General features: G+C 37.1%; 1 protein-coding gene across 11 annotated transcripts in view; it reads right to left on the bottom strand.

The window, feature by feature from the left end:
• Positions 1 to 562: 562 nt before the first annotated feature.
• Positions 563 to 18432, bottom strand: part of LOC121432068 (neurofilament heavy polypeptide-like) — a 129358-nt gene continuing 111488 nt past the window's right edge. For 8 of the 11 annotated variants that reach the window (XM_041629900.1, XM_041629899.1, XM_041629905.1 and 5 more), the window contains 7 exons: positions 17581 to 17916; positions 12229 to 12443; positions 11443 to 11590; positions 9378 to 9463; positions 4750 to 7361; positions 2255 to 2665; positions 563 to 1918 (listed from right to left, as the gene is read on the bottom strand). In XM_041629900.1, the coding sequence (XP_041485834.1) occupies positions 2407 to 2665; positions 4750 to 7361; positions 9378 to 9463; positions 11443 to 11590; positions 12229 to 12443; positions 17581 to 17916 (3656 nt within the window). In that variant the 3' untranslated portion in view covers positions 563 to 1918; positions 2255 to 2406. The remainder of the gene's footprint in view (positions 1919 to 2254; positions 2666 to 4749; positions 7362 to 9377; positions 9464 to 11442; positions 11591 to 12228; positions 12444 to 17580; positions 17917 to 18432) is intronic. The other 3 variants (XM_041629908.1, XM_041629909.1, XM_041629907.1) reach the window with 2 other exon arrangements.

Here is an 18432-nt window from a genome sequence, read left to right as displayed (position 1 = left end):
ATACTGTACATAGTATTATTTTTACTGTAAAAACTATACACATTTTTAGTCATGCGCTCATGCATTACAATTTTTGAAAATCATTTTATTTTCATAAAAATTGAAAAAAAATTACAAAATTTTAGAAACTATAATTTCCCAGAATACATGTAATACAATAAAAATTACGGTCATAAAATTGTACTATGGATGAATACATATGGAAGGAAATAGAGCCATTTTATTGCTTCAAATATTTACAAAATTGACAAATCAATTACAATTTAAAATCATGTATTTACATTTTCAAGTATATCTTCTAGTGTATCTATATATTACTTGAAAAGCACAGGAATATATGATATTTGGAGCTGTAAGATCAGACATCTTTGAAGATAATATTGTTTCAGTATGATTCTTAAAATCAGGATACCAACATAATGTACAGAGTTATTGCTCTTAAATATCTGGGTCCACCAATAGTCCCCTAGCTCGAGCAGATGGTCTAACTCTAAGATTGTCTAACACCATCTTGGCCAAACTCACTTGGTCTTCTATAACTTTGGTCTCTTCTTTTGGTCCAACCACTACATTGTCTAACAGCAAGATGTTTCAATTTCCACTTTGTCTGCTTTTTTCATACTTTTTGTCAAATAAAACTTTAATAGTTCATGAATAATAATAAGAATACCAACATGGTTACATAGCAAATATCACTATCAAACGCGTCCCTATGCGCTTTTGAAGAAGACAAAGCAAAGAAAAGTGAGAAATTTGCTGGAAAATTGTGGCACTAATTCAAAAGTCTTTTCAAATAAGCGTGTTTTCAAAGTGGATTTGAACTTGGGTGTTTTATGTAATTAAACATTGTATTAAGCGCTATATAAATGTTGCATAATATTATTATTATTAATTATATTGACTGAATAGTTCTAGACAAAGTGGATTTTAGATGAAACGTCAAACTATATCTTCTATTTTTTTCTTCAACATTTACTCAAGTATGTTAGATGGATTTTAGATAATCAATTTGACAATTTATATAGATATCCAAAGTTTTTGATAAGCCCTTTCATATTATAAAAGAACAAAATTAAGTTTGACTTTGGCTGAACTATTGTGGGTATTGAGCGGACAATCACTCCTGGCTACTGTACCACAAAACTTTGCAATTGACCGTAAGACTGATTTTCATGATCGATTGTACATTGTGGCAAATGCAATCAATCATCAAAATGTGTTCTGTGATCAATTGATAAGCATTGTATTACATATCCCTGTTCACATTGGTATCCATCATACAGTCACCATTATCAGTGCCATCAAATCATCATCCTTATTTTGACACAATTTACATAAGAACTGAGCGGTCTCGTGGCCAAGATAAAATTAGTGATCTGAATGGGGGCCAGCTAGGTATGACCCTAATGCATAGCATTTACAGGGGGCTGTCTGATCATAAATACATTACCCCCGTTTGAAGGTACGAGATCGAGCAACACCCTTAATCCCCAAGGGTATGGTTGGAATATTCATCAAGACCTGACAAAATAAATCAAAAGTGCAATCACACACTGATTAAAATCAAACAAAAAGTCCCAGATATATAAAGCATCATCAGCATCGGACCTCAAATGAAACTGGAACTGCTGGCTTGGCTTGCTCATCAGTGCGACTAATCCTTGACGATGAGAATTATGTGATCTTCCAGTGGTGATGTGCCTTCATAGCCGTTTCCTCAGGACTGCATCAACAGCTGCTTCATCAGCACTGATGTTGCCTCATCACATGATACATGTAGGTCACATGTCATGCCGGTCACATGATGTACCGGTCACATGACATCTCTAGTCACATGATTCCAGTCATGTTCATCAAGCAGTGGTGAATCCCAAACAAGGCTGGTGTAGTCTTGTGGGTCCAGGAGTTTCTTCAGACTCTGGGGATAACAAGAGTGATCACAAACAACCAATCAACCAATGAGTAATAAATAAAATATAACTACATGGATTCTACATTATATTCTCTAAATCTATCTTTAATAAACTTCGGAACCTCAAGAACTAAGGAGATACAAGAAGGTTTATACAATGAATAATTTAAAATACTTTACAGAGCATGCAATTAGCATTGTGCACAATGAATTTAATAGCATACTACTTTATAAAATGGAAAAAAAATCAATTAGAATTATAATTGTCTGTATTCTAATACTCTGAATCTTCGCTTGGAATCAAAAATCGTTATGATGTAAATGAAAAATCTGTCAACATACCCCTTTTTTGCACAATAAGCTCATGAAGAACAAAAAGTTGGTTTTAAAAAATCAATGCATATCTAAAGAAGTGGCAAGCTTGGTAGGCTAAGAACATGCAAAGTGGATAGGGATGGTAAGTTGGACGTTGATAAGTTGGTTGATGACAGATGTCAACTCAGTAACGCTGCCTGCCGCATGGCAGATATTGGCCAAGTGAGGGCATGCTTTCTCTCTCTGCATTGAAGCTTGGATAGCACACTGTGGCAGTTGAAAAGAATCCGGTAACATTCTTCCATATCGGTCCATAAGTCATCTTCGACATCGTCATCGGTGTCGTCATCGATGCCACTACCCACATCACTCTCACTGTCATATTCTTCACTGTCGTACTCGATGTCATCATCCTCATCATCATCATCAGTTTCAGAGCTACATGCAATATGGACAATGGGTAAAGAACATGCAACATGCAGGGATCAAGTTAGTATCTATATCTAGAACATACACAAGAATGCTCAGTAGGAAGAGCATCATCTTCTATAAAATGGTGTTATGGATCCTAATCAAATGATTGGCTCAAACCTATCACATGACCAGTCCTTCATTTTAGCCAACAGAAACTATTGCTAATGACTGGTACTAACGACTAGTTCTATAGACCTGTCATGGTTTTGAGATGGGGTTGATTATCAAATAACAAGGATCCACATCACTATCTTATAGAACAAATAATACACAGTCCTCTTCGTGATTGGGCACTGGAATAATTACCCACAATCAGGGCAGGAAATCATTTCTATTTCTAGGGGCTATCTCTTTTTTCCACACTGGGGCATTTGCAAAATTTTGGGGGCTATTTCTTTCATTTTAAGGGTTACTTTTTAGAGTAAACTGGTAATTATGCAGTATAAGCAAATATCATTATTCTGCCATGTACAGAACATTGATTTTTCTAAATAATCTTGAATATTGTTTGTGACAGATCTTGGGGCAACTCTGGAAGAAGGGTAGCCCCAAAGCATAAATTTTTAAAGAATTTTAGGGGTGATTTGGGATGTCATCAGGGCAAAATCGGCCATCGCCCTTATGCTGCAGCCGCAACTCTCACCTTTGAACACTCCAAAAGTTAGAACTGTTCTAAAGGTACCCTAGCTGTGCTCATAATTCCTATCAATATCCTCAATAATGTGTATCATTTGAATACTATACAACACTGAGATGGATTTTTAAATCACAAGACGGCTCAATTAAATCAAGTTATTGCAAAAGATTATATTTTGAAGGATCATGAAAATATCATTGAAAACTACATTTCATATCAACATGCATCATGCATTAAGAACAATACAAACAAGTGCAATTTACTAAATAACAAATATCAAATCATTACATATCTTGGCCTATGATTTCATTTGAAGAATCATTTCAAGTCTGAAACTTTTGACCGAAGTGTCGGCTCTCATGGGAATATTGACACGAAAAGGGTGTTAAGCCCAGTGCACACTATGCGATCCGATGCGGCGCGATTTAAAAACTAAATTGCATTTTTGCATTAAGAGTTCCAAGAAGTAAAATTATTTCATTTGAAGTTTGGCACAATGTTAGGAATAATAAAATCATAATTTTGCTTTGGGGCAAGCCGTGTGGTCGGAGTAAAGTCCAAAATCAGTTTCAAGTCGAAGCCGATGATGATGTAATTATGATTTGAAGTTGCCTTTATTCCTACGAGGAGGCTCGAACTAGACTCGATTTTGATTTCCATAGTCCTGCCACTATTCTGAACTCTTTAAGATTTTATGGGTTGGAATGTTCATGTCAAAAGTTATTACAATTTTATTTTAATTCGGATCACAACAAATCGCAGTGTGTGTGCCGGGCTTTAACCAAGTAACAGTGATGTCAATTACACAGAGAGGTACTGAATTTCATAAAGGCCTGGTCACACCGCCCAAGCGTTGTTGGAGCGGTCGTGGAGCGGAGAGAAAAAAATCATCACCGCTCGCTACCGTTCACCATTTTCGATTTCGATTGTTCTTTTTTTGTTTTCGATTTTTGTTTTTGATTTTTTGCCAAATTTTCTGAGCGAAGTTAGACCCTCTCTCCCTACCGCTCCACGACCGCTCCAACGCTCGGGCAGTGTGTCCAGGCCTTTACCAACAGATGTAATGCTATTGTTGTGTATTTTCTTCCCCTTACCTTGCCTAAAGCAGGTAAAACAGAGTGCCAGTGATTTGATGGTAAAGCATTATAATTGGATGGGCTCCAAACCTGCAGCTAAATTGCAGATATCTTCATGAGCTTTTTGCATTGTCTGGTGTCTGCTAACTATGATCTATTCTTCATGAAAGCCCAAAACAGATTACAATTCTTATTCATATGGCATGATATTATATCATATTTAATGTTTATAAGGATGATTCAAATTTGGCAACAATGAAGAAACAGTCACTGATACATGCTAGCTAATTTTGTTCTAAATGCGGGTTGCAATGAAGAAAAAAAAGAAGACCTACTTGGAAGCCTTGAGAAACCCTCCAATGGAACCACCTTTCTTCTTGCTCTTGATAGGATCTGGAGATTTGGCCCTCATCTTAGACCTATCAATAGAACTTGATCTTATTCCTTTGGACTTCCTCTCTGCACTGGGTGATCTCTCTTTGTTCTTGGATCCTGGCCCCACAGATCTCGCTCTCCTGAACAGTTCAAATTTATCTGCCTTGGCAAGGAAACGCCCTCTTCGTGTTGTTTCCTTTCGAGAACGACGATCATCTTCCTCAGCTTCCTTTGGTTTCTCCTTCTCTTTCTCCTTTTCCTTTTCTTTATCCTCACTCTCAGGTTTGGGAATGGCTTGTCCTATGGCTGCAGCGGCACCCTTCAGTCCTGACTCTGCAACCATGGACCGGGGACGGCGTCTGCCGTTCCCTTCATCCTGTGAGTTTCCCTTGTCCTTGTCATGCAGTCTGGTCTGAGCCAATAGGTCAGGGTAGTCTTGACCTTCTATGCTGTCTATACTGCTTGATTTATTCTCGGCCTCCAGTCTCGCTCTCGTGGGGTCACGTACCTTGACGTCTGGTCTAACATCTTCCCTCTTGCTGACCATTCTCTTCAGTGCAGTCAATGTGGATTCCTTATCCTTCTTTTGGATGTGCCTCTCTGAAGGCTTGGTCACATCTTCCTTCTTTTCATATCTCTTCTCTGACTTTTCCTTTTCTTTCTCCTCCTTCTCTTCTTTTTCCTTACCCTTTTCCTGTAGTACCTCAACATTTGGTTTGTTCTGGCTGCTTTGCTTTGGTTCATCAGGTATATCAACTGACTGACCCTTCCCACGTCTTCTCCTTCTTCCTTTCTTTCCAGTATCAGTCTTGACCTCAGGCTTGCTCTCTTCCTTCTCCACTTTATTTTGAGGTTCTTCCGCCTTTGTTTCTTTAGTATCATTCTTCTTTGTATTATGTTTCTCTGGTTCAGACGTAGCAGGTTCTGGTTTAGATGTTTCCTGTGCTTTCTTATTAGCTTCAGAAGCCTTATGCCTCTCCCGCCTTCTTCTACGCCCTTCCTTAGCATCTTCTTCACGCTTTCCACTTGGTGTCTTAGGTTCTTTGTGCTCTCTTTCCTCTTTGGTTGGCACAGTGTGAACATCGTCCTTCTTTAGTTTTTCAGTCTCTACTGGTTTTGCCAGATCTTCAGTGACTGGAGGCTCTGCATGTTTGCTGTTACTGTTATTCGTGTTGTCGGCCATCGCCCCATACCGTCTTCTTCCATGTGAGTTGACAGTAAATGTTACAGTATCTGGCTTCTTGGTAGAGTCAGCGGTTTCCACAACTGCCACAAGTCTTGAAGATTTAGACTTCTGCCTGTACGACCTATCATCTGTCCTTGATGATTCAGAGTTTTCCTTGTCACTATCAGTCACAGAGACTGTGTAGGAGATCTTTCCTCCAGCCTTTCTTGTGGGTGACAGTGCAGTGTCCTGGTTACCACCCTTTTCAAACTTGCTCCTGACTGCCTGAATAGCAGGCATTGACTTCCTCTGGGGAGTTTCTGAATGAGTGTCTTTTGGCTGCTCCATCTGAGCAACCCTAGCTTTGATCAGGTCAGCAGACTTTCTTCTTTCAATAGGTTTCTCTTCTGTATTTTTCAGCTTTTTAATCTTATCTGCAATTCCAGTGGACAAGGAACCACTAGAAGAAGCTGGTGAAAGACTCCTAGGAGAGGACTTGTTAGAATTCCCACCAGTTTTCTTCTCATCTCCTGAACCAAAGGTCTGGCTTAATGCTTTGACAGAACCTTCCCTTGGTCTCTCCTTCTCATATTTCAAAGACTTGCTCTTCTGCTTCACTGGACCGGCTTGAGCAACATTTGCAGGGCTGCTCCCTGTAAACTTCTTTCTAAGATTCTGAACATCTCCATTAGTTCTTGTCCTGGAGAAGTTGGAGTCATAAAGCCTTCCAGAAGGTGAACTTCTACGTGAGCTGCTGACGGAATCTGTAGACTCCCGACGACGATGTGCCAAGATACTTTCAAAACGTCTTCTGATATCAGAATCAGACCTTAATGAGATGGACTCTTGCTCACTGTCATTTGTGGTATCTGAGAATACCTCCCTCTCTTGGCGATCTCTAGTCCTAGGTGATAATGGCAGTTTGAGTGGTGGTTCCTGAGGTGCTTCTACTGGGCTTTGGGTACTATGACCACTCTGTCTATCGCGTCGACGACGCACACGGGGGCTCTCAGAAACACTATCCTGAGCTTTGACTGGACCAGTGATACTAGACGATTTGGCAGTCATCTTATCAGCTGTCCCTTTGGTTTGAGTAGGTTTAACTTCTTCCTTTGGCTCTGGAATGGGTGGTTTGTCTTGGGCAGAGTGGATTCCCAATCTTACGTTTCTCCTCGCTTCACGTCTAGCTCTTCTCCTTGCGACTATTTCATCAACAGACTCATCTTTTGGTTGGTCCACTTCTTTCTCTGGTTCCTTCTTCTGTTGCGCAGCAGCTTTTGTTTGTCCTGCCGAAGTCTCTTCCTTGATATCATTGCCCCTTCTCCTCCTAGACGATGTCTCGATTGGTCCGTACAGTCCTGGATAGGTTGATTTGGCATCTGGATCCTTGTTAGTACTGGATACATTCTGTCAAGATACAACAATAATATTCCACATGGAGTAATGAACAGAGACTAAAGGCCTCCGCATACAGAATTCAGTCTGGGTAACCATGTCCCAATAGCTCGATAACATTTACAGAATGGTAATTGTTTGCTTACCAGACATAGCTAATGATTGGAAGGAACAATTGCAATGGAAGAGTACCGATACACCAACAATTCATTTTCACTTTTTTATGAGCTGTACGACCAGACCGGAAACCTGACTGCAATAATTGGACTAGCACCTGACTTCTTAGTGCTTTTAGAAAATTAAATGACTGTAACATAGGGGTAACTAAAAATGGAATTTAGAATATAAGATCAGACATATCAATAGATAAGCCCCTGAAGTTGGGTTCCATGTGACATGCTACATTCCATTCCTTAATTTTTAGCATTTTGTGGTGGTTGTGTTTCTTATTATTATCATTTTTTTAAATTATCATTATCAACATCACTATTAATACTAACATCATCGATATCATAATCATTGTCATCATCATCACTATCATCATTTCTATTATCATTAATATCATCATGTATCACAACGATTCACTATTATTTTTTCTCATTTTGTTTCATTCATCAGGAGTCCGTTGCATAAAACTTTTAACCTGAGAAAACTCTGGTAAAAACTGAAAACTAAGGTTAGTCTGATTTCTGCCATTGACTTTAACACAGGGTAAAAACTCCGGTAAAAACAACCTGAGTTTTCTCAGGTAAAAAGTTTTATGCAACGGGCCCCAGGAGTCCGTTGCAGAAAGAGTTGCGTTTAAATGCAAGTCAAAAAATCAATCGCAAGTCCCAAATGCATGCTGTTGATTGGTTGAAAATCAAGTTGCGCATGATTTTTTAGATCTGCGATTGATTGCAACTCTTTATGCAAAGGGTCGCAGAGGTACATTTCTGTAGGCTCTTTGTTAAGAATACATCTGAAGAAAGCAGAGAAAGTACATCAGGGCCCTGTCTCACAAAGAGTTGCGATTGATCCGATCAACCACAAATATGAAAAGCCAGCAACATACCAGTCCGACCTCTCTTATCCGGACACGTTGGGACCAGCACCAATCCGGATAAGGGATTTATCCGGATCTGGGAGACCCAATATTAAATACACGCAGCTGCGCTGCCGGCTGCCTCCCCAGGCCAACGGCGGTAGCTACACTATTGTAGTGGGCATACAGACAGTATTCACTGCAGTGTCAGTGCAAATTATATGCAGTGTTTTTACGAAAATGAAATCGATCGATGGCCAAAACTCTTTGATAATATACCTGCTAAAATGACTGAGGTATACATCGAGCATACCTCGATTAAAAGAGAATGACTCTATAAAACTAAGTTTTACAATTAGATCATCGCGGCAGGTATCGCAGCTTCGCAATGTCAGCCATTGTTACACTGACTGTAGGCTCAAACATGATAGATGGCGCTGTCCGTATTGAGGCCTAACGTTAGCTAGCCAGACATGTGTTGTTTTTCCCGCGAAGCAAAAAGAGAAATGTTTGCGCCGCACCCTGATTTACTGGAAATCATTATGCCTAAGTTCTTTTGGTGATTTGGGTGAGATATTTTCATGAAAAATAATTTTGTTGTAGGTTGACTACATTGGAAATGTAATCAAAGTGAGTTTACGTATAGGATTGAGTTTATATTGAAATCTCATTTCCTCACGTACTAAATTGAATTAAAAAAAAAAAATCTCGCCAAGTGCGCGTCCAGATAACAGAAAGATCCGGATAAGGGGAGGCTGGATAAGAGAGGTCGGACTGTAATGATCTAAAATGCATGCTTCTTCAAAACCCTTCTAGATATAATGTATAGTCATACATTTACTGTTTTCTTGAAAATATCAGTTTGCTTTGCTTTGATAATACAAAGCAAGTTGTGCAAATTTCCTGTAAGAGAAATTATGATGGATTTCCATGCAGTTGATTGGATGAATTGTAACTCTTTGTATGACGTGACCCAGATAGGTCAAAGATCGAGTGGGACCCACCTGTTTACTTGTAGATGACTGTGATGTATTCCTCGAACTCTGAGCAGTTTTCTTGGTGGAATCAACGTCCATTCTGATATCTTCAGCTACAATAAAAACATGAATAAATTTACAAACTAGAATTATCATTTGATAGAAAAAAATATATTACTACATAAAAATTTTACACCTACAGTATGAAATTTTTTTTGTCATGACCATTTGGTAATTGAATATGTTTACATTCACTTGGTGTATTGCTCTGTTAGTCTATTACAACAGAGGCTAAACCACTAGCGTACCTACGGGGAGGGGGCAGTCTGCCCCCCTGATGAGTCACCACCCATGCAAAGGACTTATCCCTGCCCCCCCCTGACGACCTTGCATGAAGACCCTTTTTTTCTATTTGCTTGTCAATTTTTTTTCTGGTACTAAATCCTATATTTGTAGTTGAAGACCTTTTATTCTATTTTTTTTGCTTGTCAATTTTTTTTGTACAAAATCCTATATTTGAGGATGAAGGCCATTTTATTTGCCCCCCCCCCCCCCCGTGGTAAATCCTAGGTAAGCCACTGGGCTAACCCAATTCGGTCTGCTAATAATTTGGTTTACATTGCAACTGGTCTAACTCCCAATCAGTCTAATTCTTATTAAACCTACTCCCCAGATGGTCTTATTTTTGATGTAGTCTAAGAATTATTTTCTACTTTGACAAATGAAAATTTGATTTATAAATAGTTTGTTTAATCACAAAGACTAAACAAGATCAAATGGAGAGAGCTTGATGACCAAGGTAGCAGTTTTCCAATGATAGAGAGATGGTCAAAAAGAATGAGAGAGAGAGAAAGAAAGAGATAAAGGAACAGATAGAAAGACAGAAAACTGGGGAATGGGAGGGGTAGAGGGAGAGGCACAAGGATAGAGAGAGGATTAGATGGAGGGAAATGAGAGGAAAGGGGGAGAGAAGGCATACAAAGAGAGAGAGAGAGAGAGGAGAAAGGGGAGGGGAAGAGAGCAACACACGGTCAGAGAAAGAAAGAAAGAGATAAAGGAACAGATAGAAAGTTAACAGGGATAGACAGAAAGGCATGTGAAGAGAGAGAAGTACATGTAGATGGAGGGACAAGAGAGCAAGGGGGAGAGGCAAAAAGCACATAAAGAGAGAGGGAAAGAGGGGGGAGGGGGGGGGGGGGGGGAGAAATGCACGGTCAGAGAGAGGTTTCCCCAGGTCCCTTCTAAAAGTTCCCCAAACTCTGTCTGATAAACCTTCCTGCCAGGAGGGGTAAAGAAGTTTCAGGAAGGGGGTCTTTCGACACCCCAGACATGACCCCTACCAATCTAAAGGTTACCATGATAATGTTACAATCACTCATTTACAAACTGGCCTGCTTGCCATATATATAGGGCTACTGAACTCTCTAAACCGCCTTGAACTACCTGAAAGTTATAAAATCAAATGATGGATGAACTTAATCAGTTATGTAAATGATCATAATTATACACCTTTTTTATGTAAAAAGTAATGTATTTACTTTCGTGATGGTCACACTAATGTATGTATATTGTCATGACATGCAGAAAAATGAATAAATAAACAAACAAATAAATAAATAATACTGGCACTTCATTTTGATATCAAGTCAACTAGAATACATAGAGAAGCATTGACCAATTATTGTATTGAACTGGGTTATCCATGTACACAATAAATGGGAATGGGAAGATTCAGTTGTAAATACATTATTTTAATAAAAAAGATGAAAAATTATTATACAGTTCTTGAAATTTTTTTTATTTTTATGAAACAGTGATATGCATATATTGATCAATTTTTTTATTCATTCATTCAATTCACTCATTCATTTGTATACCAATTTATTCATCGATCAATTTATTTGTTTATCTTTTTATCTATGTATTTATTCATTGATTTATTTATTCAATTCATGAATTCATTTTTATACTTATTTATTTATTTATTCATTCTTCTCCTCCTCCTCTTCTTCTACTCCTTCTCTTTCTTTGTTTCTTTCTTTCTCTCTTTCTCTCTGTTTTTTTTTGGGGAGGGGATGTTGTTGATTCTTACCAGAGATATGTAGGGCTTCTAACGATGGAGCACCATCTTGCCTGGAATCAGTTGACTCTGAGACAGAGATAGTTGATGTGGAGTCTTTGACCTTGTTCCTCTGGAGGGCTGGATTCCATCCTATTGATGGCTCTAACTGAGCTGGGTTCTACAGATAAAACAATATAATATTGGCAAATATTATGGTGTAAAATCAATTCTGCCGTCCCATGACATGACATAAGGAGGCAACTCTGCAGGATTAAGTTTAGTAAATAAGGAAAATGTGTGGAAACATATCTAGTTTTGTGTGGAAACATAACTAGTTACTTGTTCTAAAAATATCAATTTGTTTTAAAATTTGACTCTAAATCTTAAGGTTATCAAGAGGATATAGAAAATATCTCACAACTAAGAAAAAAGAAAGAAATTTTGACAAAGATCAGAGTTGTTTCCTTTCATCATGAGCTGGCAGAATTAATCAAACTACTATGCAAACAATGTAATACTACATCATCAAACTGCTGCACCCTGGGTAATAATATATGAACTAAATGAGTAGTTTAGGCCTTAAGGTGGTATAACTCAAAGTGACCATGTTATATTGGCTTCAAGCAATCAAATTGGGCACTTTATCATTTTTAATGTATTTATCAATTTATTTATTTATTCATTCATTCTTTCATTAATGTATTTCCTCATTAATTAATTAAATTATTTATTTATCATTGATTTCATTCATTTATTTTTTTTTTAAAATAATTTTATATTTTGTGGGGGATGGAAAAAGGTGGCCCCCAAACTTACATAGGTTCTATCTCTTGCCGAGAAGCTTTTTGCTCTCTTAAACGTGTTGCCTTGGTTACGGAGGAATGATATTTCTTGTGATTGTCTCTCAAGTTCTGTCTGAAGAAGTTTGATGATATTCTCTCTCTCCTGAAGACTACGCTTCAAATCTTCAGTGGGGGCGCTCTGTTTCGTCTGGACCTCTGCCTCCGTTCTGCCTGGTAATTTCAGCGGCTCTGTGGAGGGAGTTAGTGACAATTTTGAGTAATTTTCTTCACTTTGGGTGTTTAGATATTGCCAATGATAATATATAAACATATAGATAACTGCTTACAATCCTAATCCAATTTGGCAAATAATGAACTATATGCATTGAAATGATTGCTAACAAAATAACTGTCAATATACTAAGATCATGGAGCTATTGTAATAGCTCCATGCTAAGAAATTATTTTAACCTTTCATAGGAGTTGCCATATATCAAAACTGAATGAGAATTTGTTTCAGTGCAAGAAAATATTCAATTGTTCCAAAAGTTATATAAAGCTAATAAACAGCTTAATAGTTCCCTGTTCAAAATCCTTATGTTATCAAATGGAAAATAAGAGGATTAAAAATAATCAAATTCTGAAATAAATATAAATATATATTTCATGTAAACATAATTATGATACGGTATACATACGATACAAGCATAAGAAATATGTATATAAAATATGAAAAATATGAGAAAAAAAAGTTAAGAAATGTGTTAAGATTAGAATGAGATAGATGCATTTTAAGTTGGCATGCGTATGAATTAGACAGATAGACAGACAGACAGACAGACAGACAATCAGACAGGCAATACAAAGATATCACAAACACATTGTATGGAAAAAAAAATCTTGTAAAAAATATCCTCACTGCAAAGAACAAGATTAGACAAATTTAACCGCAAAACAATAGAAATCACAGAAATACTTGACAACTTACAATGCCCATGCATATTTATATCTGAACTCATACATTGTAGATGCTCAAATTCATGACAACACAGCTATGTTATCCTAATTCAAGAACCAACCAGAATATGATTTTTCACATAATACAAAATCATGAAGGTATCATTTTGTAAGCTAGTGCATATCACACCAAAGGTAACTTTAATATATTATCGTGTTATACAGGGAAAAACTTCATAATCTGTAAAATATGCAAAATCATATTAATTGTATGTACACAGAGGTCATATTATTTCTTATATACAAAACAATTACTTCAAATCAGATTAAAATAGTATCCTAATATTATAAAATAATTTTCAATAACATGACCAATGGGATGGTTCTAATTATTGGATGCATTAAATACTGCTCTTATTTCAAACAGCACTTGTCATCACAATTAAACACTTTTCATATTCAAAATGGATATAGTGATATAATGAAATCATCAGAGATTGTGTAGAAATTATTACTCTTTCTTCTCATATATTTTGTAGAATTTTTTAAGGTTCTGCATTAAGAAGTCTTGAACCAATCACAAAATGGTATCACTTTGTTCTCAAGGATCAAACTGTAGAATTGAGATTATTAATTCAAGATTGTCTTCAGATGGACTTTAGGAGTCCCGAGGAGGAACCTCACAAATCCCTCTCAACCTCCTCCCCCTCCCGGCGTTCTCATGGTTCCAATTATAAGATGAGAATAGGATGGTGATATAAGAACTTATGAGTCACTGATCGAGTCTTCATCCATGATTTTTTTTCTTTGAATGCTTTAATTGGTTATATTGTAAATCTTGAGCTAATTACATTTTTTCCTTCAAATTAGTGGTGCAGAACCATCTTACAATCTTTATTTCAGCCTTTAACTACCTAAGTAATCATTATTTTTGGAATGGTCCAAACCCCTTTGAGTAATCATGAACTATAATTCAAAATTATTTTTTTCCTCCACTCTGGGCCTAATCCTATTTGATACAAGCGAACATTTTCTCAATGAATGACGTGTCCCAAACCTACGTCATTTTTAATAACTCTCTATGAAATGATACTTCACTTGTATTTCCTACAAACATGGTGTAGAGATATCACTATAATTCTTGCATGAGACCTTCAAATAAAATTTAATCCAATCAAATATTCAAGATAATGCATTAATACATTCTCCTCTTGATTTTCAGGTCTTTTTCTGAGGGGGGGAGCAGAAATTCTCACTAAATCCTATTTCTTTTCCCCCTTTATCACAAACATTAGCAGCGGATCTTTACAAAAACAATCTAATTTTCTTCACGATTATTTCCTTTGATAGGAAGGAGTAAAAAGAAGGAGTTGTGAAACTTTGGAGGGTTGTTAGGTTTTGTGCGGGACCAACAAAGGAACCATGGGTACATTAGTCATGTTTTAAGGTAGGTGGAGAAGTTTCTTAAAATAGTCAATCTTTTCAAACAAAGGGAACCATTTTCAAATCACAATGCTACAGATCGAGGGAAACTGTGGACTCAATCCTTTTTTGAATAGAGTATAATGAGTAATGAGTCCCCAGTAATCTGAGTTTCTCAATTTTCCTGTAATTATTGACAATATCAGGAATAATCTTGAGATTACAAACACAAATCTACAATTTTTTTTGGTAAACTGGCACAGCACAGAGAAAGTACATACTTCGTGTAAAGACAAGCTAGGATTTGATGACCAGGGTAATGGTATAACTGCAAAGAGCCCAGAGATATAAAAGCAGAATATCATTGTCATTATCTTCATCATTTGGGGAATAGAAATAATATGCAACAGTTGTACACCATGAAATGTATTGGTTCTACACCCCTAAAACCACATTAGTACACCCCTGAAACCACATACATATATGCGATGGCATAATTAGTGAAACGTGAAAAAATACAATGAAATATTTAAGGTACAAAGCTATGAAACAGATGTAAAGCTGACATTCAAAACCATTCCCACACCAATACGTATGTAGACAAAATTGAATAAAGATCTAATCTACTTCATGTACACTTCATACTTTATCTGCAATGCATAACAAATCTATCTATACAAAAAGCACTTTTACACCTGCCTGACCTCAAATAAATTACAAGAACTTTTCCAGGTGTCAAATGCCTGATAATATATATTTTTCTGCATTCACACCTGCCTCCAGCAGATAAAAATCTTGAAGTTATAAGCAGGCAACAGGACTCTACCATTCCTATTGAAAAGGGGTGCTCTTAAAAAATTCTTGATAAAAACAGTATTTTTTGTTATTGGGTGGGTGATGAAACACCTATAGTCAGGAATTACAGGGGTACTTCAGGCTGAATAGATTATTTCTAAATAGAGCGAAATTCGCAGAGCAAAATGCTGAAAATTTCATCAAAATCTGATAACAAATAGCAAAGATTTTTATTTTTTGAAATTAAGCAATATATTGTAAAAACAGTTATATGCATGTTTCATGAATATTCATTAGGTTGGTTGACAATGTCTCACATTATGCTATTACATCTTACATGAAATGTTTCAATTTTTCATATGTGTGAATGATACATGTATGTCTCCCTTATAATGAAATAAGTTGTAGAATTGAATACCTAATGCACTAAATCAGTTGTTGATCCAATTTTTGTAGTTCTTGGATGAATAAATATGAACATATTTCCATATATCAAAATACAAAAGAGCAAGTGGGGAAATGACATCATCAGTTTGCTCATTGAATATTCATGAAGACATGCATGACTAGATAATGCAAGTCTTTAAAATGCCAGAACTTTCTTATTCTTCATCCGATTTTGCTGAAAATTCAGTGTTTTATTTGTCTGATTATAGAAATGTCTGTTCCAATCATATTATTTTCAGCCTCGAGTACCCTTTTATTCCTCCCCATTGACACAACAAATTATGTTACCAAACCAACTAACTACCTTGCCATCTGACCCACAAGCACTATGAAACTTCCAAAATGTTCCACAAAATAAATAGTGAATATCACATCTTGAAGGCATTACACTGACTTAAATGAAAGCGCTGACAATTTCAGTGAAATCCTTGCTTTTGATTGGCTAAGAAGCACAGGTCCCCGAAGGTTACTATGGTAACCACAGAAGAACAACCTGTCAATGCCAACAACTTTCATGATTTTTTTGTAAATATTCACATCAAATTTTTAAAAAGTTGCAATTTATATTTACAGCTCATGAAATCATGCTATTTGATTGACCGTGAGCGAATCTAAGAGAGAATCATTCAATTTGTCATCAATCACAAATTTTGTGAAACAAGGCCTTGTTCCGTGGTTTCTTAGTGTAACTAGGGTGTCGCCAAGTAATGACTAAAGTTCTTGCTCTGCACCCCGAGTAGGTCTCAAGATTAGTTTAACCGCAACCCACAAACCAGAATGAAACCGTACACTATCAACAGGAATCGTGCCTCTATCGACTTCTGGTGAGAAGAGAAGATTCTTTTTCATTTCCTCCGCAATAATTCAGTCCAATTTGCTCATTCAGAATGAATTACGTAAAAAGGAGAATGTTTATTAGTCCAGCCCACATAGTTTTCTTTGGAAATGTAGACTATTATCAATGAATTCCTGGAAAGACCATAATTGCTTTTTTCCATCATTTTATTTGTTTTGAGCCACTTTGAAAATGTAATTATTGATATATTTATGATAAAAAGAAAAATTGTATGAAAAATGAGAATGGTATTCTTGCATCGTAACTGTTTTTTATATGTGGGCTTTTTGGATTTTATATGTTTGATCTTGAATTGAAAAGCACTTCTCATTGACTGATGAAGAAAATAATATTTCAAATCTCATGGATCAATAATACGAAAACCACATTTTAAGGACAGTCTCACAACATTATGTGGAACCAGGGAGGATTATGTTGTTTTCAACAATCATTAAAGACTCTTATCACCAGAAAAAAAGATATCTGGAGGGTGTTTCACAAAGACTTAAGAGTGACTAAAATTTTGCACATGAATTCCAAGTAACGTGTGGTAAGTGTAACACATCACCACACGAGTCAGATCACGGTATTTGGACACACTCTTTGGCCTATCCAAGATTAGGCATAAATGATCATGTAAGCATTGGCACCTAGGCATAATTTTAGCCAGAACTTACCTCTTTGTGAAATACCCCCAAGTTACAATGTAGAAAAAGAATGATATATCAATTTTCTCTGATTTTTTTTTTAAACAGTGTTACAGAATGTAGCATCCACCATTCATTAATGAATTTCAAACGCTTGCAGCAAGCATGCCTTGTTATGGAAATCTGTTGAAAAATGGAGAGTGATTAATAGAAGGAACAAGGATCAGTTAGATAGATTAAAAAAAAGGAGTTGGGTTTGATTCACACCCAACGGAAGACCGACCTGTAGAGACGCATGCATCAACGACATCCATAGTCTGCGTCTCCTTGGGGTTTGAGGTCGCGATCCCTGAGGTTGTGACCTCCGGATTCGGAACCTTCACCACTGGGCTATCCTTTGATGCCACGGATGACTCTGATGTTGCCGTTGGCTGAGACGAAGATGACGACGATGATGGTGGTGGCGATCGCAAATGAAGTGAAGATCGTTTGGACGGTTTCATGCGCAGCTGATACTGCTGTTCAAGCTTCTCGACCTGCGATTTGATGTCGTTGAGTTCCTCCTCTAAAAGGGACTCACCGATCGAGGAACAAGTACTGGTGCGTTTTTGTAAAAGATCTGTGATGGTACGGAACAACAGGTGCACGGAGAGGGGTAAGGTTAGATCAAGCTCACGGTTGGTAGGGTGAGGGAGGGGGGCTGACGACACAAGTTTGTTAGAACACATGTACACACACATGCTTCATTTGCCACATAGCAACCTGCAGGAGGTTTGGACAACACAGAACAAACCTTGCATATGGGGCCAGGATAGTAGAACAGCCAGTCTCTGCATTATCCTTAAAAGGGCCAACATATTGCGGAGGAGGTGGAAAGGAAGGGGTGCATTGCATTTGGAACAGGGTACACATACAAGACACTCACAAATACTTTGTACATTATCACATAATGATCTATTCAAGTGATGCATGCAAGGCATTAGCAAAATGGTACAATCATCTAACTTTAGACATTAAATTCAGAATCTGCCCCATTATTCTCATGGATGATTCAAAAGGAACATAATGTTTGGCAGTTATCAAACAAAATGTCAATAGATTTACTTAAGGTAGCATGAACAAATACATGAACTAC

Source organism: Lytechinus variegatus, chromosome 18 (assembly GCF_018143015.1).
Source record: "Lytechinus variegatus isolate NC3 chromosome 18, Lvar_3.0, whole genome shotgun sequence".
Classification (NCBI taxonomy): Eukaryota; Metazoa; Echinodermata; class Echinoidea; order Temnopleuroida; family Toxopneustidae; genus Lytechinus; species Lytechinus variegatus.
The sequence above is the reverse complement of the archived record's forward strand: the minus strand, read 5'-3'. Positions and strand labels throughout refer to the sequence as shown.